General features: G+C 60.6%; 1 protein-coding gene across 1 annotated transcript; it reads right to left on the minus strand.

Moving 5' to 3' along the window:
• Nucleotides 1–171: 171 nt before the first annotated feature.
• On the minus strand, nt 172–22,836 carry MLXIPL (MLX interacting protein like). Its single transcript, XM_059829485.1, has 17 exons — nt 22,541–22,836; nt 13,389–13,495; nt 13,148–13,230; nt 12,851–12,940; nt 12,028–12,072; nt 11,523–11,721; nt 10,728–10,805; nt 6,132–6,349; nt 5,456–6,053; nt 4,741–4,814; nt 4,100–4,289; nt 3,316–3,428; nt 3,022–3,141; nt 2,552–2,679; nt 2,077–2,200; nt 766–895; nt 172–293 (listed from the first exon to the last, which is right to left on the minus strand). Exons 1-17 carry the CDS (start codon nt 22,834–22,836, stop codon nt 172–174), a joined length of 2,715 nt encoding a protein of 904 aa, XP_059685468.1.
• Nucleotides 22,837–24,256: the final 1,420 nt, after the last annotated feature.

The following is a 24,256-nucleotide window of genomic DNA, read 5'->3' on the forward strand; positions in this document are numbered from 1 at the left end:
TGGGGTCTGGCAGGCCCTGGGGTGCAGGACCATGATGGAGCCGGCGGCGGCCCTCGCCCCTGCGCCGGGGAGAGGGAGCCCACGGCCCCAGGTTCCAGCAGGCCCCGCCAAGGCGCTGGTCTGGCAGCACGGAGGGTCTTGGCAAGGCTGGGAAGGCCCCTCCGGGGGTGGCTAGGAGGAGCCGCCGCCACGGCCCATCCCCGCCACTGCCTGCGTGGCCTGCTCGGGGATGCAGGCCGGGTCGCTCAGGATGGATGTGGAAATGCTCAGTTGCCGGAGGGAGCTCAGGACGGCTGTGGGGAGACGTGGGACATGTCAGCTGCACCCCTATGCCTTGGGGGCTGGAAGGGGCCCGGGTTAACCCATCCCAGGGAAGATGGCTCTTCCTGTCCCCGCTCCAGCCCTGCCATGGCCCCTGGAACAGCACCACAGCTCCCTGCCACAGCCCCCAGCAGAAAGGGCGAAGGGAAACCCACCCTGCGGGGCTTTGGGGAGGGCTGAGCCCTGCCCAGCCAGGACATGGGCTCTCGGGTTAGGGCAGCAGCAGCCAGCTTAGCTGGAGCGTGGGTGTGAAAGGAGCGTGGAAAAGCACCGAGCACACAGCCCCAGGATGTCCCACGGGTGCTTCCCTCCCGTGCGGCAGAAGGGAGGTGCAGCACCAGCCCCACCGCCCCCATCCTTTTCCCCTCTGCTTTTCCGTCAGTCCGTGCCAGTGGGCTAGCCTGGCTTCTTCAGGGTGCCAAGGACAGGAGCAGGGCCACCTACTCGGCCGAAGTGCTGGAAGGGAGCAGTGTTGGTCCAGCCAGGCGAGAGACGTCTGGGTGAGGCTCTCCATGCTGGCGGTGGAGACCATGCCATTGAAAGACTCGAAAAGGGGCCGGATGATGATACTGAACTGATGGGGGCAGAGGAGTTAAGGACCAGCATTGCCAAGACCATGGTCTCCCACCTGCCAGGTGTGGGCAGCACCCTCCTACGGGCAGCAGGACAAACCTCCCTGCCTGGCCATGGAGCAGACCTGCTCAGTGCCTTCCTCAGCGCAGCACCACGCAGGCACCAGCCCATACTGCTGGGGTGATGGGGACCTGAGTGTCACCCAGGGCAGGCAGTGGGAGAGCTGCATAACCCCCGTCACGACTGGGGCTGCCGGAAATGGTTGATTAGACACAAGACAACTCTTCCAGAGCAGATCAAGGAGCCAGCTAGCGCAGTGTCCTCTGAAGCGCTTAGGAGCAGCGTATGACACCAGTGTGTCCAGTGTGCTTCCCTTATGCTCCCAGCCTGCAGGGACCACCGCTGGGGACTGGGGACTGTGCATGTAGTAATCCACAGCAGATACCTCCACCATGAGCATGTCCTGGAGCCCATGTTGACTTCAGCATCCCCAGTGTCCTGTGGAAGGAGCTCCACAGCGCTCCCAAACTCTGCGTCAGGAGCCATCTCTACCTTGCCCAGGCTGCCTGCACTGGATTGGACTGTGGGCAGCAAGGCCTGCCCATTTCTCTGCCTCTTAGGATTTTGTAGACCTCACAGTCTGCAGGCTTAATGGTCCCAGTGTAGTTAACCCCTGCTTACGGAGAAGCAGGTCCCGCCCTTTGACCACCCATTCCCTGGCCCTTGGTCCCCTCTATCCTTTCCACTGCGTGGAGCCCAGACTTGTGTCCCAGGCATGGGCACACCTGGGTTTCCAGAGTGTGCCACACGGCCACCAAGGCCAAGCCATCATGTCCCCAGCTTCGCGTCTAATCCCTAGTTGATGGTTGCTGCCTCTCAGAGCCAGTTCCCATGTCACCAGGAGCTCTTCCCTGCACAAGCTCAGCTCCGCTAGTGACTTCCCTTCTCCCCGAGGACTGACCATTTACTCCTACTCCGTTTGCATCTTTGTAACAGAAGCTTCCTCCTAACCACAGTATCTTGGCATGTTCCCACCATGTGCCCTTGACTGGGAAACATCTCCCCATGGTCCCCAGAGCCTCTCAAGCTGGAGGGACCCCACAGACCCAGGAAGAGTGCGTTAACCAGAGGACCCGGTGTTTGGTGGAAGGGTGAGAGCAAGTAGCCAGCCCCAAAGGATACGATCCAGAACTTCCAGTTCTGCAGCGTGGAGGAGCGGACGTACTCATCAAACATGCTGCGCATCTGGTCGAAGCGCTGGCGCGTGATGGGCACCCCCGTGGCCGGCAGCTGCTCCTGGCACAGGCTGTGTGGCACAAGCAGCGCTGTGGGTCCGTGTTCAGGAGGCTGGGAGCCGCAGGGGCCGCCCTGTGGGGAGAGGCTCTGGCAGGACCTCAGCTCTCAGCAGTGTCCCCCCACCGAGGGCAGCTGTGGGGCATGGCCCCACACTCTGGTCCCACACACCACTGCCTCTTGAGCACACCCCCCCCCCCCGAAACAGGGTTTGAGGGGGGACAGAGTCCAATCCAGGTCCTGGGAGATGCTCAGGAGACCTGCTGTGTCCTGCTGCCTCCCCGGCACTGCCGCTTGCCCTGCCTGGCTACCCCAATGCAGGCAGTGGCTCCCTCCCACCTCCCCCGGGCCATGCCCCTCTTACTTGATGGAGCCATTGAGCTCCTCGATCTGCTCCCGCAGCCGCTGTGCTTCATCCTGCAGGGCCGCCCGCTCCTGCTGCAGCTTGCAGATGTACTCGGCTGTCTTCTGCAAGGTGGTGGCCTTGCTGACCTACAGGGCCGTGGGGTCAGACGGTGAAGGGACCCCCCAGGGTGGGCAGGGTGTGGGGCACCCGGCGCTTTGTGCAGCGGGGCTAGCAGCGCGAGGTGTGGTGTTGCCCACTGCCGAGCCTTGGCAGCTTCTGCCACAGGCTCCAGAGCCCAGACCACCCTGGCACGGCTGCACCGTGCAGGTCTCCATGTGCCTGGCGTGGGCTCGCAGCCTCCTGCCCTATGGGCTGGGGTGCAGGGCAGGAGCCCCATGCACAGGGGCAGACGAGGGACGCAGCGTCCCCGGGTGAAACACCACGTCCCTGCGTGCCCAGGGCCAGTCCATGCAGCCCTGGGCGCTCACCTTGATGCTGGGCTGGGCGCTCAGTGTGCTCACCAGGCTGTGCAGCGTGTCGAAGCCCAGCTTGATGTTGAAGCGTCTCTTCTGCTCGGCGGAGAGGTGTGTGATGCGGCGGCTCTCCATCTGTGGGCAAGTGCTGTCACGCACCTCTTGGCAGTGGGGACAGCCCTGGGCCACCTGCCCCATCCGGGATGGGCTGGCCCAAACCTCACAGCAAGGGCAGGGTTTGGGGGGCAGCAGGAAAGGGGGGTGCATATGGAGATGGTGCCCCCATAGCAAAGGCAGCTCCTGATGTACCTTCCTGGACTCAGGCCTGCCCCGACGGGACACAGGGTGGTGCAGAGAGGTGCCAGCGCCCAGCCCCACAGCGGGTCCTGGGGAAGCCTGGCCGGGCTTGGGCCAGTCACTGCCTGGGAAAGGAAAGGTGATGCTCTGGGGTGAGGGGCAGCAGCAGCGGCAGCCCCTCATGACAGACTGACACCAGGGTCCCGTGCTGGGACGGGCAGAGAGGAGCAGCCTACAGTGCTATGCCAGCCCCGACCTCGCTCAGCTGACACGGATGCTCTGGTCCAGCATCTGAACACGTCTTATCACTTTGTCGTGTTCCAAATCCCACTCATTTTACAACTGTTCAGAAATGGGAACATTTGGGATGTGACTTTTTAAATTACTGGCGTTTCTTGGGGTGGAAATCTCCGGGAGAGAGTCCCAAGAACAGCAAGACTGCGGTCTGCAGCACCAAACTGAAACTGGGAACAACATCAGAGCCGGCTTTCCAGCCGCCGCTCTGGTTTCTGCGGGTAAAAGCAGGGTGCTTCCTGCTCAAAAACCAAGCTCCGGGTTTTCAAAACCACAGTCCGACACTTAGCTCCTTTTTGTCTTGTTCTGCTTTTGCCCCTGGAGAAGGAGGCAGGTGAAGGGGCTGTGTCCTCCCCCGCAGAAAGAAATTATCCATGCTCAGCTGGGTCAATGTAAATATCTGGGATTGAAGCCGAAATGAAACATTCCCACAATGTTTGGTCCAAGCTCCTTGCAGGAAACGTGGTGTCCTGTGGAGCTCCTTGGGGTGCCCCAGACTCACCGCAAGCCGACGTGGGAGACAGCTGCTCTGCCTTGGGGACCAGCAGTGGGCCTGGCTGGGCACCCGCCAGCGGCACCGGCACTGGCACCGGCGCTGCCTGGGAAGGGCTGGAGCCAGCAGCCAGCCCTGGGCTCAGCTGGGCCATTCTGGAGAGGAAGGCGGCAGGGACGTCGGGGACAGCGCTCTGCTGCTGGGAGAAGGCAGAGGGGAGTAGGAGGTTGGGGGGCCAGCGCCCCACACATGCCAGGGACTGGACCTTCCCCTTTGGTCAGTCAGTGCCTGGGCACTGACAGCTGAACACCCGTGAGGGAACCAGGGAGGGGGACGTGTAGCCCTGTCCCTGTGGGGCAGGGGCCGCCCCAGCCCCATCGCCCCAGGAAAGGGGCCCTGCAAGCAGGGTATTTCCCACCTCTGCCCTGTTTCTTTTATGGGAGACAACACACAGGTGACTCCCGGCACCCTGGCCACATGTCCCCACCTTCACCCCGTGCCTGTCCAGCCCCATATTGCAATGGGTGACCCCACAGAGCCCCATCTCCCCACCTGCCATAGGGTGGCTCTACCCCTGCCCCAGCAAGCAGGAGAGGACACTTCCTGAGCTGGGGGGGCAATTCCCAACCTGGGGGTAGGCGAGCACTTACCGTGGAAACAGGGGACGGAGGCGTGAGTCCTGCACCCATCGGGCATGGGGCATCCAGGGCCAGCTCCTGCTTGGCTGCAAGAGGGCAGGGAGCAGAAGGGTGCTGCTGTGTGAGGATGTCGGGGCTCGAGTGACCTTTCCTGCCCCACTGGACAGCCAGTCCCCAGCACCAGCGTTGCTGCAGCCCCTTCCCTGCCTGTCTGCCCCAGGGAAGGGTGCAGCAGCTCCTGGGGAGAGGTGCCTTTGACCTCCGCAGCGGGGATGTCCTTGGGAGCCTTGGTGCGGGCAGGGAACCCCAGCCCCTCCCCAGCCAAGCCCAGGGCCAGACACGACAGCCTCTGTGGGATCTGTACCATCGCACACATGGGCAGCAAGTCGGGCAGGACACTGGTGACCCCTCAGCCATCCGTGGAGAGCCATGGAGACCAGGCTGGGGACACAGGGACTTCGCAGCAGTGCCCGTGGCCAAGCCCTGGGGCCATCTGGGCCCCGTCTCCTTCCAGGGGCTACTGGAGCTGGGGGGGCTCCCCCGGCCACAGCTTCACCCCTGGGTTTGGCTCTGCCCCACTGTGGGGACAGCCACGCGCCCTGCCCAGCATCCCCAGCATCCCAACCCTGGGGAGAAAGCGGGCCCCCCTCTCCGATCCCCGCCCCCAAGCATCCCCCCCGCCACCAGCTCGTCTCTGTGTCCCGCCGCAGCCCCCCGGCCCCATTACCTGTGGTCAGCAGCTGGCTCAGGCAGGAGTTGGGCACGGCCAGGTGGGGCGATGCAGGGGGTCCCGGCAGCCTCTTTGCCTTGGTGCCGCCTGGCTTCGCCTTCTGCTGCCCGCCCTCGCCCTGGGGCAGCCCCTTAGGGGGGGCAAACCTGGGGTCGCCCAGCAGGGCGTGGGGCAGGAGCTGGGGGGCGGCCGGGCCGGGGTACCCTGGTGGCACCATGCCAGCGGCATAGCCCAGCCCTGGGGCGTGGGGGGCGAAGCGGGGTGCCGAGAGGGGGGAGGCGGGGTGGGCAAGGAGCGAGGGGCCCGGCGAGCCCACGTAGGGGAACTTGGACCGGGGTGCTGAGGTGGGGGAGAACGGGGGGTCTGGGCCCAGCAGAGGCACCTTAGGGGGTGGGACAGGGGGGGCATAGGGGGGTCCCGGCGGCTCTAGGCTGAGGCACTTGCTGGGGAGGCCATACTGCAGCAGGGGCTTATGTCGGAGCTGGGGGCTGAGGCCGCTGGGGGTCGCAGCAGGAGGCTCGGGGGGCAGGGGGACTGGGGGGAGCTCGGGGGCCAGGAAGGCGCCGTGGAGGCCGAGCTGAGAGGCACCGCCAGGCTGCGGGAGACACGGGAGGGTCAAGGGGGGTGGCTGGGGCACCGGCAGCTGCGGGCCGCGGGCCGGGGTCCCGCTCACCTGGAGGAGGGTACCGGGTGGGAGCGGGGCTTCAGGGCTGGCGGGCTGCCCCCGCACGCCCATCAGGGACCCCCCGCTGCCGAACAGGGGCTCGGCCATGGGCATGAAGCAGGGCGGCTCCTGGTAGCCCAGCTGTGTCTGCGATGGTGGTGGCCGGTGGCTGGTGAAAATATCTGCAGGGCCAAGTGGAGACAGAGTGACGGGCATGAGGGGACTTCCTGGAGAGGGGTGGCAAGCCCTGGGGCATGCCGGGGGGAGCCGTACCCCATCACCGGCACTGCTGGAGATTTGGCAGTCCCACCTTCACCTGCGGGGCCAGGGCAGCTCCTGGCTCTGCCAGCGGATTTGGCGCCTGGGTTGTGAAACGCTGGAGTGTGGAGAGAAGAGGCAGCCCACATGCTGAGGACCAGCCTTGCCACACACATGGGAACAGGAAAACCCGCCCAGGGTGCCACCCAAGGGTGGGAACCCCATCCCTGACACCCAGCTGGGCACCACGTGCTCCCGCGCCAGGACTGCTCCCAGGGGGTGCATGGCCATCTGGCTTCTCCTGAACCAGCCCCGGGCTGGGGCAGGAACCACAAAACCCAGGCTGCGGGGCAGCCACAGCGGGGGAGCTCAAAGGAGCAGGTCACAACATCCCTGAGCCACGGGGACGGTCCCCTGGGGTCGTGGCGAGTGCTTGTCTCCCTGCCCCAGCGCTGCTGTGCGTGCAGCCTGCGGCTAACCACATCCCATGGCCTTCCCGAAGCCGAGCCCCGTGACCCTGCCGCGACTCCCTCTCCCTTCCTCTCCCCTTCCCACAACCCTGCTCCTTCCGCAGGCCCAGACGCCGTGGCGCAAAGGGCTGGCCTGACACTTTGAGCAGCTGCCTCCCCTGTGAAATGAGCTCCCCGGGCACATCAACCCCACGTATGCCTCAGCCGGGTGCCGGTGCTGCTGTTGCCTGTGCCAGTGCTGGCTCGGGCATCGCCACCAGGAGGGTTTTCCCTGTAGAGGGTGACTGTGGGGCAGGGATGAGGCTGCTGGATGCTTCCCCGTAGGATGGAGCAGGAGTGCTGGGTGGGTTTGCAGGCAGCAGACCGACAGCCCCTGGCACAGGCTCTGTGCCTGAGCAGCCGCCCCGGGACACAGACGCTTGCTTCCCCTCCGGGGAGCACCCGGCCATGCTCCCAACTCCTTGGCTGGCACAAGCATCGCTGCTGGCAGAGCCCAGCTGAGCCCACATGCTGGTTCTGTCTGCCCGGCGTGCGCAGCCATGCCATGGGCACCGGCAGGGCTGCAAGAACTCCGCACTCCCTCCACGCTGTGGCACAGGCTCCAGTGCCTGGGCTGCCCTGGTTGGGACCCACAGAGGCCTGAGACCCTTTTGAATCTACACCAGAGGAGCAAACGTGTCAGCAGAGTATGATGCCATGGGGCTGAGCATGGTGACGATTCTGGCAATGCCATGTGCTGCCAGCCAAGGGTAACACTGGTGCGAGACAGGGCAGTGCCGCTGCTAAGCTGCCCCGCTCAGCCCTCAGACTGCCCCTTCCCCTTGCCAGGGACATGGTGAATGCCCGGGAGCACGGCAGAGTTGTCCCTCTGTGGGCCAGCACTCACCGTGGGCCGCGGTGCTGCCAGGGAGGGTCTCAGCCTCCCCAGGGCGCAGCACCCAGCTCCACGCTGCCCCCGGCCTTCCACCGTGCCCACGCTAGGCTGTCCCCCGCCACCAGAACTGAAGCTCTGTGGGTATTTATAGGCATTTCTGGTGCCCAGCTTTGCAGATTCGATTCCTCTTGTGCCTCTCACTGTGCTGCAGGAATGGAAGGTGTCTGGCAGCCTCTGGGTGCCCTGTCCTCCCTTTCTCCTGCCCCTTCCCCACCCCACAGCTCTTGCCCACACTCCTCTCCACTGTCGCATCACCCTGGCCTGCTCCCAGGCCACGCAGCGGAGCCAGGGCATGCCGCTGCTCAAGGGAGAAGAGCCCGTGCGGGCGGCACGCCACGCCTTTGGCATCCCATTCAAACCTGGGGCTGCTCTCCAAAGGGCTCGGGGCTACTGAGCCCATTCCCAAACCACGGACCCTCCAGCATTGGCCCTAGGCTCTGGGAGACTCCTGCAGTGCTTCGGGGTGATGCCACCCTGCGGGAAGGCCAGTCCAGCCCCGAGCTCCCCGGTGCCCGGTGGGGGTCCTACCTGGAGGACGGTGCCAGCAGGGCACGGGGCCGGGCTGCTGCCTTGCCTCTGCCATCAGGACTTCTCCATCCGCCTCACACCACGCTCCAGCACCCACCGCGGACACGGGGTGCTTCCTCATTTGGGGATTGGTTTACACACATTGACTGACAGGCGCCGAGCTCTGCCACAGCCACCAGACACGGTGACAGCCATGTGACCCTGCGGGACCCTGCACCAACCATCGCAGTGCCCACCTCACACGCTTGCACCATGGTGCTCTGCATGAGGCTGCCGAGCGGATCCCCGTTCCCAAGCCACATAAAGCCATCGCATGCCCTGCTAGAAAAGTGGCCTTTGGGACATAACTGGGTTGGCTGGCACCCGCAGCTCTGGCACCCAGCACCCAGCATTCACCCCCCATCTCCTCTCCCCACTCCTCCCACTGTCCCATGGGCACACACCCCTGGTGCTGCCCATCGCATGGTGTGTGCACACCTCTCTGCTCCTACACCTCTACCCCGCACACCGGTGCAGCCCAGCGCACACATCTCTCGCACACACACGCAGCCCTGGCTGTCACAGGACTGTAACCTCTCGTCATCAGGGCAAACTGCTCCGTGCAGCGTCCCAGGAAATGCCACGTCGGGACAAAACTCCCACCCACAAGTCTCTGAGCACCCCGCAGGGTGCTGCTGTGCCCCGGGGGCACACAAGCCTCTCTCCAGCCATACTCTGCAGCCGGAGCCTGGGCAGACAAGGAACCAGACCTGGGATGCCATCCCTGACCCCAGCTGGGCTTGGGACCCTCCCCAGCCCCAGCAGTGCCCCCATGCAGAGCCGCTGGGCATGGGCAGAACAGGAAGGGATGTTTTCCTAGGATGTAGTGGCTTGCATTAAGATGCATCCCATTCCCAGGCAGCACCCTGGAGCAAAATGCAGGCCTTTTCTCCAGGAAAAAAAAGATAACTTGGCTGCTCATAGAAATATATTGCTACAGATGGGCACCACCGTGCCCTTTGCCATCTCCTGCTGAGCACAAGGACATGCCACGCCGGCGGCACAAACGGCAGCTGGGCCCACAAAGAGAGGTGCTGGGGCTGCTGCTGTGACACCATTGCAGTGAGGTGCTGCTTGAAAGGGGTTGGTGCAGCTTGCCAGCACCATGCAGGACCTCTCGGGGTGGGAGGGACAACTTGTCAAGCATCAATTTTACCCATTTGGAGCTGTCCCACCTCCTAGCGACTGATGCCCACATGGGGCACCTGGGGACAGGAGGCAAAGGGCCAGCAGTGGGGACAAACCCTCTTCCCAGCACAGCTCACCCTGATGGGACCTCAGGAGGGAATGAGCCAAGGAGGGTTGGCAAGAGCCTTCCCACCCCATCCATCCCCAGGGCATCCCACCACCTGCCCCGGCACATCAGAGTGCCCCAGCCTGCTCCCTGCCAGCATCTGGTCTTGCATCACCCCGCAGCTGTATGGTGCAAGCACCCTCATTTCCTCCCGCCGAAGGAAGTGGAGACCAGCCGCAGAGCTCGCAGGGTGCTCACGGATGCACAGAGGGATCTAGAGATGCTGGTGCTGCCTGAGGCCATCAGCTGCCTGAGAGGGCTGTAGCCACCAACCCACACCGACTGCCACCCTGCGAAGTGTGCCCAGGCCACGGGCTCCGGCACGTTTGAGGGCAGAGCTGGTCCCCAGCGCAGCGTGCACCAGCGGTGCCTTGCCCTGGCATATGGGGACACTGCACCGCACAGCTGGGACCGGGACATGTCCCAGCTGACTCCACGGTGCTCGCAGACACTCATGGCTCAGAGCCTGCATGGCAGCGCTGGTGGCAGCCCCATGGGAGGATGCTGCCATTGCCCGGTTCCTGGTGTTTCCCTCAGCAGCCCCCTTGCCCCAGTTGGACTCCAGTGTCAGGTTTGTCTCCGGGCCAGCCTGGCAGGGACAGTGACTTGTCCCCAGGGGACATAATACAGCTCAGCAGAGGGGCCCAGCTCCAAGCCAGCCCCCCTGGGCTGGTTAGCCTGGGGCTGGCCAGGGAGTGGGGTGAGGAGGGGGACACAGCAGCATAGAACCTGCTCTCTAGAGGTTTCCTCTTTCTTGTGGGGGACCATTGTCCCTCCTCTGTCAGTGGCCAAAAACTCCTGGAGAGACCCTCTGTTTGTAGAAGTTCCCTCCCACAGCTCCTGGTCAGGCCCTTCCCGACCTGCCATGGCTCTGCCCTGTGTGCAGGCAGGCATTCCAAACCCCTGCGCCACAGCATGCCGCAGCACCCTGGCCCATGCACGCTGTTTTTTCCATGCCAATGGATATCTGGTGCTTTCTGGCTGCCTGACCAACCCTCTGAGCCTCGCGTTTGCAGCTGCCGAGGGGTGCAGAGTATGCTGGGCTTTGTGGGATGTGGTACCACATCTGGGCTGGCTCTTACCTGAGATCTCCATATCATCCAGGCTGGGCTGCAGGGGTGCCAAGTCCGGCTGTATCATGTCAGCATTCCCAACGTATGCTGGAAGAGGGCAGAGCTGCAACATTGGGGTCCAGCCACTGCACCCCCAAGACCCTCCCTCAGGGCTCCCCCCACCACTGCCCTCACACCTGCCTGGCTGCCCCCTCTCCGTGGCACCCCAGAGTCACCCCGCATCGCTGCACCCTGCCCCGCAGCCATGCATGGGCAGGGAGATGGGCACCCACCCTGCAGACACCCAGGGCCATTCCATCCCCATCACCCTGCCCAACAGCACCTCTGGGACCTCACCCAGCACCCAAGATCCTTGGCACAGGACCTGCCTGGTGCTGCAGGAGCTCCAGGGACCTAGCCAGGCAGGGACAGCAAAGAGTGGCCATGGAAGGCAGGACCTGCCTGCCGCTTATCCAGGACTGGCAGCCCTGCCCTGAGGTCTGGTGCAAGGTCCTTCACAACTCAGCCCATCCCACCTGGGACAGCCTGGGCTGGTCTGTAGGGAGCCACCGGAGGAGGGGATGCTCCGTTTGGGCAGGGAGGAAGCATCCCCTCCTCTGGTGGCTCCCTGCTCCATTTGGGCAGGGTAGGAGCATCCCCTCCTCCTGCCCTGGCAGGAGGGGTGCCAGGGGATCCTGTCTGCCCACAGGACACAGGTGGCAGCTCTCAGGGGCTAAGTCAAGAGGCAACAAGGTGCTACGGTGCATGCTGCCTGCCTGGACCTTCTCCTCCACATCCTGCTAGAGCATGGTCTGGGGCACCTACCATCCTCAGGGAGTGCCTGGTGGGCACTGGGCGTCTGTGTCATGGTGAAGAGGGTGTCAGAGATGTCTGAGAGGAAGGTGTCCAAGTCAAAGTGCTGCCTGCCCCCCGATTCCTCTTCCTCATCCCCAAGCAGCATGGGCACCACATTGCAGAAGAGCTGGTTGCACCATTTCTCCGTTGGCCTCCAGACATCCTCATCCTGCATGACATGGAGCAAAGGAGCCAGGTGGGCACCTCTCATGGGTAGGGTCCGTCCCTGGCTCCCTAGCTGCTCTCGCTGACAGCTCCCATGCTCCCCACAGCATTTATCACTCCAAAGCTTTCACATCTGGCATGTTGGTGCTTCCAGAAGGGTGAATCCAGCATCCCAAGTGCTTGGCATCCCATCCCATTGGACTTCGCCAGGCCTGGGGCTTTCATCTGCCCTTCTCCCAAGCTGCCCAGCGCAGGGGTTCGAATTGTGCCACCCTTTTCCCCCCTCCCCACCCTTCCCCAGTGGACTCACTCGCTTTGGGCTGGACAGCTCTCCCTCCCGGGTGGATTTTCGGAGCTGGAAGGAGAAGACAGGCTCTGTCAGCCCCCAGCCAGGGCAGGCACGGCATGGGGCAGAGCCAGGGGCAGGGCAGAGGGGGGCAGTGCTCGGGAGGGGGATTCCTGGGGGACTCAGCGTGGTCGCCACGAGTTCACATCTGTCTTTAGTCTATAGGGTCTGGGCTGAGCAGCCGCTGCAGTGGTGGGACCGGCGGTGTGTGGCGGTGCAAGGCTGCCAGCACCCTGCCCGCCTGTGGCACCTCCAGCCTTTATCAGTCTGGAGCAAGAGTCTGGGGAGGAGGCTGGACCACGCTCCACCCCACGTGGCACGTGGCCAAGGTTGTGGTGCCAGCATGCTCGAGAGTGGGCACCCGGAGTGACACGGAGCCACCAGCCCTGCCTGGCAGCAAGTGCTGCCGGGGTGAGACGTGGCTGCAGTGGCATGCCAGCAAATCCCAGCCCAGCTGGAGTGCTGTGGGTGAGCTGTGGCCCTGCTTGACCCACCCCAACATGGGTGCTGTGGGTGCATTGCCAAACCCAGCCCCAGATTGTGCACTGGGCAGGGCAGAGTCAGCCCAGGTTGGGCTGCCGGAGCACACTGCCGCACCGCGGGCAGCTGGGGATAGGGTCCCCACCAGGCTCCCCTCCGTCGGTGCCACGAGGGCAGCCAGCATGCCTCTCGCATGCAGGCAAGAGCCTGCCACGTCCCACTCCCAGTCAGCCATGGCTCCACTGATGTCCCATTCCACCACTGGCACCGCCATGGGACGGAGAGCAGCACAGGCAGAGCCACTCACCCGCTTCTTGTAGTAGATTCTCCATTTGTGGTACTCCCTCATCACCACCTCGATGCGGCGTTTCCAGTAGTTGCCCTCCAGCACAACAGCCTGGGGGAGCAGGACAGGGGGTCACGGCTGAGCCCCCCAGCTCCAGCACCCCGCAGCCAGGGCTGGTTTTCTCATGCTACGTCAGAAACACCTTTCCCAGCAAATCTATGAAATACCATGAGCTCTGCCCCCTGCGTGTCCCCAGCTCCCACCTGTGCCACCCAGACCTGCTCTTGGGACAGAGAGCTGCGAGGGGCCATGCCCTACCTCTGGTTTTCGGTGCTCGTCAGCCTCCGACCCCTCCAGCGGGGTGATGAAGCCACACACAGGGTTCTTCCTCCGCTCCACATCTGCACAGGGGGAAAAACAGCTGGCTTTACCCATGGTTCTATCCCCAGGCAGGGGAGGGTGCCCGTGCACCCATACATTGCTGCCCCGGTGCCAGCCCCATCCCACTCAACATCGCCCAGCACTCAGCAGACAGAGCAGGGTCTGTCCCCGTACTCACACTGGATGTACCACGCTCTCCAGATAGCGTTGTTGAGACGGATTTTATCCCGGCAAAGCAGCCGCAGCCCCTTGAAATTCTTCCACTTTGGAGACACCAGTTTCCCACTAAAACACCAAGCAAAGGAAGGCATGAGGGGCACCATCCCAGAGCCCTTCCAGTTCCGGGTCTCCTGAGGGGGCCGTGCCTCGACAGATGCCCAGGGCCACCAGCATGGTGGCAAGCCTGGAGCAGGCACAGCCGTGAGGCTCTACTGCATCCTGCTTGCCTGGCACCCATGGGAGCACCCATGGGAGCACACTGAGCTCCTGTTCACCCTGAGAGCATCACTGACCTAAACCAGGAGCTTCACAGGCCCACACGAGGCTTCTCGAGCTCCTGGGATTAAAGCACAGCACATGGAGGAATTGATTCACAGAGGCTTGAACCCCGGGGTCTGAGGTGGGACACCGCTGCCCCCAACCAGGACGGCTGCATCCTGGCTCCGGGCTATGGGAAGGGAAGTCTCCTGCCCAGGCGAGACACCTGGGGACATGTGTTGCTGTGGCTCTTGCCTCATTGCAGCATTTGGGGAGCTATTTCTGACCCTCCTTTTAACACCAGGCAAGGCTTGGAAATGCTACCTTCAGCTGGGGGCAGGCGCAGGCAGTGGGTTGGGCAGCGGCAGCCATCTGCCTGGGTCTGAGGAAGGCAGGACAGCAAGCTGGAGGATGTTAAAGACATTAAGGGATACTTGCCTGTGCCCCGGGAGGGGCAGAGAGCAGGACCAGTCCTGCCCACAGCCCAGCGCTGCCCTGGGCTCCTCTCTGCACCCATCCCTGCAAACCTGCGCCCCTCGTCCTGGCCCCCAGCCTGAGCTGGGCTCCCTCCTTCCCGTTTCCCGGCTCCCGGAGGCAGTCGTGTTTGTTCTGCAGCTTGTCGTGGTGGCAGTGATGTCCCTAATGGGGTCTGCAGTGCAGGCAGCCTCATTTCACTAATTGTCTTATTTCCTTCTAGCTGAGGGACACAACCTGGAAAGCTGGAAAGTGGCTGGAAAGCTGCCTGGCAGAAAGGACCTGGGGGTGCTGGTTGACAACCGGCTGAATATGAGCCAGCAGTGAGCCCAGGTGGCCAAGAAGGCCAACGGCACCCTGGCCTGTATCAGAAATGGTGTGGCCAGCAGGAGTAGGGAGGGGATCGTGCCCCTGTACTCGGCACTGGTGAGGCCGCACCTCGAATGCTGTGTTCAGTTTTGGGCCCCTCACTCCAAGAAGGACATTGAGGTGCTGGAGAGTGTCCAGAGAAGGGCGACGGAGCTGGTGAGGTCTCTGGAGCACAAGTCTGATGAGGAGCGGCTGAGGGAACTGGGGTTGTTCAGTCTGGAGAAGAGGAGGGTGAGGGGAGACCTCATCGCTCCCTACAGCTACCTGAAAGGGGGTTGTGGTGAGGTGGGTGCTGGTCTCTTCTCCCAAGTGACAAGGGATAGGACAAGAGGAAACGGCCTCAAGTTGTGCCAGGGGAGGTTGAGGCTGGATATTAGGAAAAATGTCTTTACTGAGAGCGTGGTGAAGCACTGGAATAAGCTTCCCAGAGAGGTGGTGGAGTCACCATCCCTGGAGGGGTTCAAGGAACGTGTGGACGTGGCACTGCGGGACATGGTTTAGTGGGCATGGTGGGGTTGGGGTGATGGTTGGACTTGATGATCTTACAGGTCTTTTCCAACCTTAGTGATTCTGTGAACCGTCTCGTGTGCACCTGCCGGCGGGGGTCCTGAGGATCCTGCTGTCCCAGGAGCTCCACAGGGGAGGTTGGGGTCTCTCTGCCTTACTTTGGGGTCCTTTTCACCTCTCTCTGCAAGCCCGGCGGTTGCCTTGGCTCTCCAACCCACCAGGGCATGGCGTCAGGGCAATGTCGGCTGCACAGAGGGGCCCTTTGAGAGCAGGCTGGGGGCTGCACAGCATCCCTCCCTGGGAAGCCCACATCCCTCCCTAGCCAAGAATTTGTCCCTTAAAGATCTTGGCACTGCTTTGGGTCCCACTTAACCTTGGGGTTAAGTATATACCCTTATGTAGGGGTGCTGTATCCCCCTGTTTCCAGCATCTCCTCAGGTGTACGCCAAGATGCCATCGGGCCGTGTCCTGGGGGATGTGCTGGGGGTGAGAGCAGTGCCTGGCTAATGCTTTAAGAAGCTGCGTACTCATTCATTCAAGCTTGTGAAACCTTCAAGCACCCTTGAACAAAGACTCTGGCCAATTCTGCATTAACCTGCCTGCGTGGCGTGGCACAGCACGGCAAGTGGGGGTCCGTCCCTCCCGGCTCGGCTCGGAGCTTGGCTCGGAGCTTGGCTCGGAGCTCCGTGCAGCCCAGCAGGCAGGTGGCTTGTTGCAGACAGGGTGCTGTCCTCGACGTTAGAGCCAGGCAGCCTGAACAGGCAGCAGTGCAGGCAGCAAGACCCCTGTGCTGGTCCAGCATGGCTCTGCGGCCTGGAGGGAGTGTGCCGGGGCGGAGGGGAGAGGAGACCGCTGCTGTCCCATCTCACTATGGGGGACAAGGACTGGGGACCCCTCCAGCTCCAGGGCCTGATGCAGGGACATGTCTGGGAGCAGGTACTCCCACCTGCACCGGTGGGTGGGGATGGCCTCCCCAGGGAGACCCAGCCCGGCCCACAGCCCCAGGGGCTGGGGAAGGACCCATGTCCCCGAGGGCTCCAGCCCGCAGAGAGTTAAGGACTTGGCTACGCGCTGACCACTCCGCTATCACCAGGATTTTGAACTTTCCCCAGTGGCACAAGGCAAACAGTGCTGTGGTGCTAAGCAGAGGAGCCAATGGAAGGGACGGGTTTCCCGGGCGCGTAGCCAGATCCTGCCGGTCAAGGCTACCCAGCCACGCTCCTCACCAGTGCCACCTGCCCTGACAGCCAGCTTAAAGGAGCAGCCCGAGCCTGCGGGCTGCGGCCCTGCAGCTGCAGACAGGCACCTCAGCCCCACACGAGGCTGGTGAGGCCGTGGCTACAGAGCTGCCGTGGACCTGGAGACAGAGGAGAGATGACTTTGGGCTTTGCCTCTAACCACCTTTTTTCCCCATTAACCATTCTTTCAGTTTTGGGGATTATCAGGCTGATCTTTGCTCCGTCGTTTGCCTTGAAAATGGCCCCGCCCTTCCCTGAAACCGAGGAGATGGATGCAAACCCCACGCTAAGCCACGAGGAAGGTTTGGGATGCCCCAAACAGGCTGGAGGTCCCATTGCCCCATGCTGCCGGAGAAATGGGGACACAGACCCCACTGTCAGCTAAGGGGTCTCTGTGGGATGGGGTGAGGTGGGAGCAGGGCTCAGCCTGTGACCAAACCCGGTGTGGGTCAGCACTGACTCTGTTTCAGCCAGTTGCACCTTGTTTGCTCCGTGATTCATTTAGCCCGTCCAGAAGTTTAAGGTGTTGCAGCCCCTGCTTTCATGGCAAAATGAGTATTTTGCTCTCCGCTAACGGCAAGAGGAGGGGAGAAGAATGATCTGGCGAGACGCAGAGCTGCACGAAGAGAAACGGGTGGCAGCAGGAGGGGAACAGCTAAGCTGAGTGTCCTCTGGCAGGTACAAGCCTGCTCGGCCTTCCCAAGTTTAGCAGGAGCAGGATCCCACAGTGGAGCCATCGGAGCCCCCGTTGCTCCCTGGGCTGCCGGAACACAGCTTGGCCCTGCACTGGCTGAAAGAGGACAGCCCTTCCTGGAAGTTCTGAAAGCTCCCGTTCCATTTCTCACAAATTTTGCTACCAAAGCCATGTTTTTTCTTGAATTTTTATGTTTTAAAATCCAGAGTCTGGGAAAAAAAGTTAAAAATCTAACCACAATTTTCCTGAAAAGTGCCCCTAAACGTGCAAAAAACAACTGTGTTCAAATCCGACTTCAAATCTCTACTATCCGACTGAGCTTTTTTCTTTACCGCGTTGTGCTACCACGTGTAGCCCTGGCACTGCGGGACATGGTTTAATGGGCACGGTGGTGTTGGGTTGATGGTTGGGCTTGATGATCTTACGGGTCTTTTCCAACCTTAATGATTCTGTGATTCTCTGCTGATGAAAAGGCTGCTGCACCAGCTCTGCTGCTCGCCGCGCTGCATCCGAGGGAGCGAGCTCTGCCCCAGCAGGCGCTGCAGCCGGTGCGGGTGCATCTGTGGTAATTCGAGGGCAGTGTTGTAACAAAGGTGTTAATAGACTGTACTGGGGATTAGATAGGGACCCATTCTGTGTATTTACTCCCAGATAGGAGTGCCTCTGCCCTTATAGTTCTGCCTCTCGGGCAGCCATTTATCTCCGTGCAAAGTGAGCATGAAGTGCTCCAGACGAGAAGGGAAGTCATTTAAATCCTCTCGCAAATAGTTGTCTGGGAAGCTGGATAGCTGCGAGCCAAGCTAGGTACATCTCCACAACCAGTTATTTTGGTGATCTCTGGAGGTATGACCCCGCTGTGCATCAGCGTGGGAACAGGCTTGCATGCCAGCCCAGCTCCTCTGCACACTGCTTGGGCAGGATCAGCCCCAAACCCTTGGGAAATGACAGAGGAAAGGCGTGCAGCTCCCTGCCGCAGGTGACAGCACAACCACACTGCAGCGTGGATGGGTGTAGCCCGAACATGAGCCTTTCCCCCTCGCCAGACCCGCTATTGCCCGTCGTGTGGATAATTCATAGCAGAAGCTGCCCAACCTGCCGCAAAGCCCCAAAGGGATCTGCCGAGCCAGAGCTGCCATCGGCACCAAGCTCCGCTCCCCTGGCCGGAGCACCCCGCTTCCTTCCGGCTGGGGCACAGGCAGCGCCCAGTCTTAGGTCTGGATGAGACCGAAGCCTCATCAAATGAGAGGGGTGGACCCAGCAATCGCAGGATGTGGCTACATCGGTGCGAGCCACTTCCAGCGGGTCTGAGCTAGTGCACAGGGCTGCAGGCAAATGCTGGTGAACTGTAGTGAACTGAGGTGAGCAATTTGCCAGGAGGGCCAAGGGAAGTGCAGGCTAATCCTGAGAGAAGAAAATGGGGAGAGGGCAGCTCAGCATGTGCATCACTGGGGTCTCTGTTTGGGCGCTTGCTGCCCCTGTGCATGAGTGTTTAAGGCACTGTGAATTAGAGAATCAATTAGAGAGCACGGCAAAGCTATAGCAGCAATTCTACTTCTAGGAAAGCCTCAGAGGCTGCTATCAGCTTGCCAGGAGGATGAATTAGTACCGAATAAGCATGCAAGGGTGTAATCGAAGCCTACCTTGTTTTAAATCACGAAAGGGGCAGAGTGAATACACCACATCACTTACCAGTCTGATGTCCCTGCTAAATCTCCCCTCTCAGTACTTGCAGGGGAGCAGAGGAGGTTAATCTACATCACGCTCTGGGAACAACTACAGGAGGCTTCTTCTGAAGCACAAGATAGATGTGTGCATGGGTGTCTGCAGTTTGCAGTTCCCATCTGCACCCTGGTTTTCTCCCTTCAGGAGGACAGTTCCCCAGGTCAGTCACCCAATGATTCCCTGCAACGGGTGACAGGAAGGTGTGTGAGCGCAGAAGACCAGCTCTGCAAGGCAGGACACCGGGGAGTGACACTGCGGAGAAAGTTTGCTCAGCTGGGGAGATCGTGCTAAGGCGATAACGTGAACAGTTCCTGAAGGAGCTCGGCTCCACATGCTCAGCTTTTTGGGGGAACCTGGGGAGGCCACGTGTGCTGCAGGGAGGTCCACCCATGGGAGAAACAGCAGTTTAAGGAAGGGATTCAAGAAACACAGCAGGTTGCAGGAGAAGTGGAAGAGAATCATTAAGTCTTTGGCAGGAATGCTGCTGGAAGGAGAATAGTGTCCTGGAAAATGGGTACAAAGGGCCTGGGAACTGCTTCATCCCAACCTCTAGCACCAGGAGGAAGACCTTGGTGGGGGAAGTTGCCTCTCTTTGAGGGATCTGAAGAAACAAGTTACTGCTAGAAACAAGTCTTGATGCAGAGAGAGCGTTTCCTTCCCAGCGAGCGGGTGATGCGCAGTCCAGCCCATGGGGGGATCAAACGGCAGATCTTTGGGGCAATTGCTCAAGCTGAGACAGGACTGCCATAAAGGTCTGTGAAGTGCCACGGAGGAATGCTGGAGAGGGGAGGAATCACAGCTACCTAAATGCCTATTCAGCTACAGCCTTTGAAAAACAAATGTTTAGAGAGAATTTAATGTATTTGCCTTTGAAAAGGTGTGAGCCAGGGCTCGGACAGCAAGGAATGGGGGGCTGAAACAGTCACAGCTGAGCCAGCAGGGATATTGTGTCCAGCTTGGTCCCCCCGATAAAAGAGGGAGGCTCACAAAGTGGAGTGATTCTGGAGGAGGATGTTAAGATGGTTGGGAACTAATGTACATGACAGAAGAGGAGGGTGAGTGATGGGTTTGTTCAACCTGAAGAAGGAAAGGTGAAGAGAGGAGCTACTTACTGTCTTCAACTACCCAAAGGAGGCTATAGAGGAGATAGAGCCAGACACTTCTCAGACATGCACCAAGAAAGGAGAAGAGGCAGTGGACACAAGCTGAAACGAGGGAAACTCCAATTAGAGCCATGGACAGCACTCTTCCCTGTGAGAGCGGTGCAGCCCTGGGACAGGGTGGACGGGTGGCGGGCTCACCGTCCTCCGTCTCCATCCATCAGAGTGATGGCCCTGAGCAACCTGACCTGGCTTTGCAGTTAGCCCTGCCCTGCACAGGGGTGGGACTATGAACTCTAGAGGTGCCTCCCAGCTGATACCATTCCGTGGTTTCCGCTTTGTTACGGAGTTAGTCTACAACATAACTGTGGACGCACTCCTGACGACTGGAGGACATTCGGCTGGCCGCTCTAACTGAGGCTGTGCTGCACCAAGACCCCTTCTAAGGAACCTGGCTGGGAGGGAAGGTGGGAAATGGCAGATGATGCAGAGAAGTATCAAATCAGATAAGACTAAAAGTAGAGGTGCACCAAGTATCTTTAAACTCCATTTTCCCCCTCTGATACCTTCCTCCAACTACTGCTTACAAGTCTGACAAAAATGTATTAGCAAAGCTGCCGTGGGTTTCCAAAGCGAGAAAAGAAATGCCTGAGCAGCAGCTAGCCAGCAGAGCCATCAGCTCTAGAGCCAGAGTCCAGACCCACCTGTGGAGAGGCATATCCAGCACTGCATTGCAGGTCCAGGTTCACCTGAACCTGATCTCTGATCAATGCTTGTCATCCTGTTTTTAGGGTGCTGGCAAGCTGCAGAGCATGACAGCTGAGAGGTGGAAGGGGAGAGCATCTAAGGATGGAAGGAACCCCAAGAGAGAAGAACCGAGCACGACGTTTGGAAAACATCTGAAGTCAACGTTTCCCTGCTTGGGTCCGATGGCCTGCAGCTACTCTGGCTTCACAGCAGACCAAGAACTGCTCCCGTGGGTGTTGAGCAAGACCTGGTCTTGCACCAAGGCAGTCAGGAGACATCTCTAGTGCTCTGGACTCCAGGGTGGCCATCAGTGGTGGCACTAATGCTTTGTAGCTGATGTGGATCCTCCTCACTGAAGGCTACCGTCCAACTGCAGTTACGGTTTGCCATGGTGCTGGGCTTGGGGCTGGTGTGTGCATTGTCATGCTCAGTGCCGGAGGGAAACAAGACCTTGAAAGAGTCCAAGGGATAGAGAGATCTGGAGTGATGGAGGCCTGTCTGCACCGTAATGGCCAGCCCTGGGTGGCATATAGCTGCTGTGGTCTGGTCCACCTGCCAAAGCCTTGCACCCTGCCCCTTTCCCCTCTGCCTGGGGACCACCAGAGCTCAGGAGCACACAGAGGCTGTGGTGCATCTCAGGTGTCAAGAGCTTGAGCGCCCTGGGGTGGAGCAGTGTCTGCTCCTCCAGCCCCAAGCTGCAAGGACCACAGTACGGAAAATATGGGGCTGGGAGCGCAAAAGAGAGTGAGGCCACCAGTGCCTCAGTGTCCCCTACACGTGGCACTCAGGGGTGACTTGCCTGACTAGGAAGCATGACCCTCAGCTGGGTCACCCCATGCTGAAGCTTACTGTGCTCCCGCAGAGCGCCAGCTTCACCAGCACCTCGGAGGAGAGCTGCTCCACACCAGCTGTGAGCAAACCATGCAATCTGGGATGTGGCGATGGGCCAAATGTACACAGCTATGTGGCAACTAGTACCCTTGGAGTGCTGTCCCAGTGCCTGGCGTCACCAGGGCTGCTCTGGCAGTGACCACATGTTCTATTGTATTGAGCACTCAAGGACTTCAAGGCATACCTGAGAGGTCAGCAACTGAATGAGACCCTGCGTGGCACAAGGCAATGGGCAACTCTTCAAGGCTGTTTTGCTGAGGTTTTGTTTTCATGCAGCATCACTAGGACATCATCATTCCAGGTTTTCACCTGGACATTTTGGGACAGCTGTGCAAGCAGTTTTGCACTGACACTAGTAGAGCAAGTCACACTAATGCTATGCTTGAGAGAACTCAAAACCTTGGGGCCTCAGCAAAAGAGAGGAGCTGCCTCCAAGAATGTGGACCAAGGTGCTAAGAGACATGGTGCAGGCTCTCCTGTTGTCACCGAGGAGCTGTGGGATGAGCAGGTCCCTAGCATCCTGAGCTTGAGTGATTTGTGTGGTTGGGGGAACAATGCAGTCACCCATCTGATTTTGCAGGAGAGAAGGGGGGAAGCTTTCAGGAGGCCCTGGACAAAGCCCCGTGCCACCATCCAGCCCTGAGTGCTGCTGCATGTCCTGGAATAACCTTGGGACATGTGGGCAGAGTCAAGGACAGGAAGGCAGGACTCCTGCTCTGGGCTGGATTGCCAAAGACTGAGCGTTGCCTGCCCACAGGGTTATGGCTGCTCTACAGGGTGTGCAGGACCTGGCCGCGAGGGTGCTACAGCCGGGTGCAGTGACTGCAGATCTCATGGGACGGTGGAGGAGGGTTAAGCTACACATGAAGAGAGGAGGAACTTCTTATCTGGCTCCATGGCCAACAACGGAGCACCGGCTCTTTCTCCCTGAAACCTCCCAGGATGGTGGGTTTTGAGCAGATTGCACATCACAACCCAATGGACAAGAAGATGAGGATGGCAATTAGCAGCAGGTTCCCGGAGGGGCAGTGAGGCTCAGAGAGCCTCATGCCTTCAGAGAGCCGGGAGGGGTCCGTGAGGTGCATGCCAGCGAGAGGGGTCTCGTACTCACCTGTACTCCAGGCTCATGCACTCGAAGAGCCGGGTGAGGGTTGGGTCGATGCTCCGGGGATCAGCCGGTTCGGGCTTGGTTCGGTGGTGGCGCCGGCGGGGCAGCGAGTCGCTGTGCGGGGATGACACCATGAAGTGGCCACTGTGGATGACCTGGGAGGGGTTTTGCACCCCAGCACTGGGTCCTGTGCCACCTGCAGCGGCATCCTCGGAGTCTGAGTCGGAGTCAGAGACGGGGCATGCCCCAACTGAGGGCTCCGGGAAGGGGCCCAGGAGCCCCACCTGAGCTCCTGCCATCACCTGGCACCTGCTGGGGAGCCCTTATCGGCCTGCCCGAGCACTGTGGTTCCACGTCCTCGTTGTGCCGGAGCCTTACAGGAGCTGCGTTGGCATCGAGCACATGCCGTTGCGCTCCCCAGCACAGGACACCCACACCACACCTCCTCCTCAGCACCACTTGCCCCACGCCGGACCACGCCGTCTCCTCCACGCTCCGAGGTTCAGCTTTCGGTTTGCCGGGGCGGCTCGCTGTCAGCCCTATTTATAGTCGTGGCAGCTGATCCCGCCCACAGCGCACCATCAGCCAGGCCACAGCACCCTGCCACTGACCACCAGCCACCGGCCACTGGCCACGGGAGCTCAGCTCTGCGCTGCCGTCCTCTTGCAACGCGCCTGATGACCCTGGCTTTTATTTCCCCTGCAAACCTGGGGAGGAGCAGCTGTGGGTCCCCTGTCCCCCCCTCACCGGCAGCCACGGGTTCGCTGGCAGTCGGCTCTGTTTACCCGGGTTAATCGCTGCTCCCCGCGCACCGGCGGGGAGAGAAGCGGGCAGTATTTACCTAGTGCCTCTGCCCTAATGTATCTCCCTGCACTTCCAAGGGAACAAATACAGATTAAGGGACACAAACAGGTAAAATTATAGCAACGGGCACCCAGCTCAGCACAAAGCACGCCGAGGCACTGAGCCGTGTGCCAAGCTGAGAAACAGCCCAGGCAAAAGCCTGCTTTGAGGTGTGACCCAGCAGGAGAGGGGATGCAAACGCCGAATGCAAGAGAGGACAACGATGAGCTCAGGTGCGGTGGGATTTACACGCCTTGTAGTCATGCAGTCCTTACGATGCATTGCTGTTGCCTCTGAGGTGTCCTGAGAGATGCAGGCAGGCAGGGCTCGCTGCACCAGCCCCCTCCCCTGCTTCATGCCAGCTGATCTTTGATAAATACTGAGAGTTCTTGCCGGGGCTTAGCATGTGCCATGCCAGCCAGACCTGTGTCACAAGCATCTCCTCGCTGACCAGAGCCACAGGGGGACAAAGCGGATATAATTTCAGGCTTAAATCACTCATTTTCTCTCTAGTTTCTGGCAACCTCTTTCCCAGCTCCACAACCTGGCACAAACACACACACCTGGAGAGCACCCAGGCACAGCTTTTAGGCACGCCTGATGAAAACATGGGATGAACGGTGGCATAAAGCTAACACAGATGGCCGCAGGCATCTGAACTGCAGTCCAGCTTGCAGGTGGAGCAGAGCACCCTCCGTACCACACAGGTGGGTCCTGCTGGTGCTCCGGTGGAGTGAGCAGCCAGCCAGGGTATTTTTCAGAGCTGGAAGAAGAATATGCACAAATAGCTGTTTTGGATAGTTTTCACGCCGATTGTTGCAAACCTCACTTAGGAACCATTTCTTCATCTTTCAGCCAGATTTGCATTGCTCCGTA

Source organism: Gavia stellata, chromosome 25 (assembly GCF_030936135.1).
Source record: "Gavia stellata isolate bGavSte3 chromosome 25, bGavSte3.hap2, whole genome shotgun sequence".
NCBI classification, from domain to species: Eukaryota; Metazoa; Chordata; class Aves; order Gaviiformes; family Gaviidae; genus Gavia; species Gavia stellata.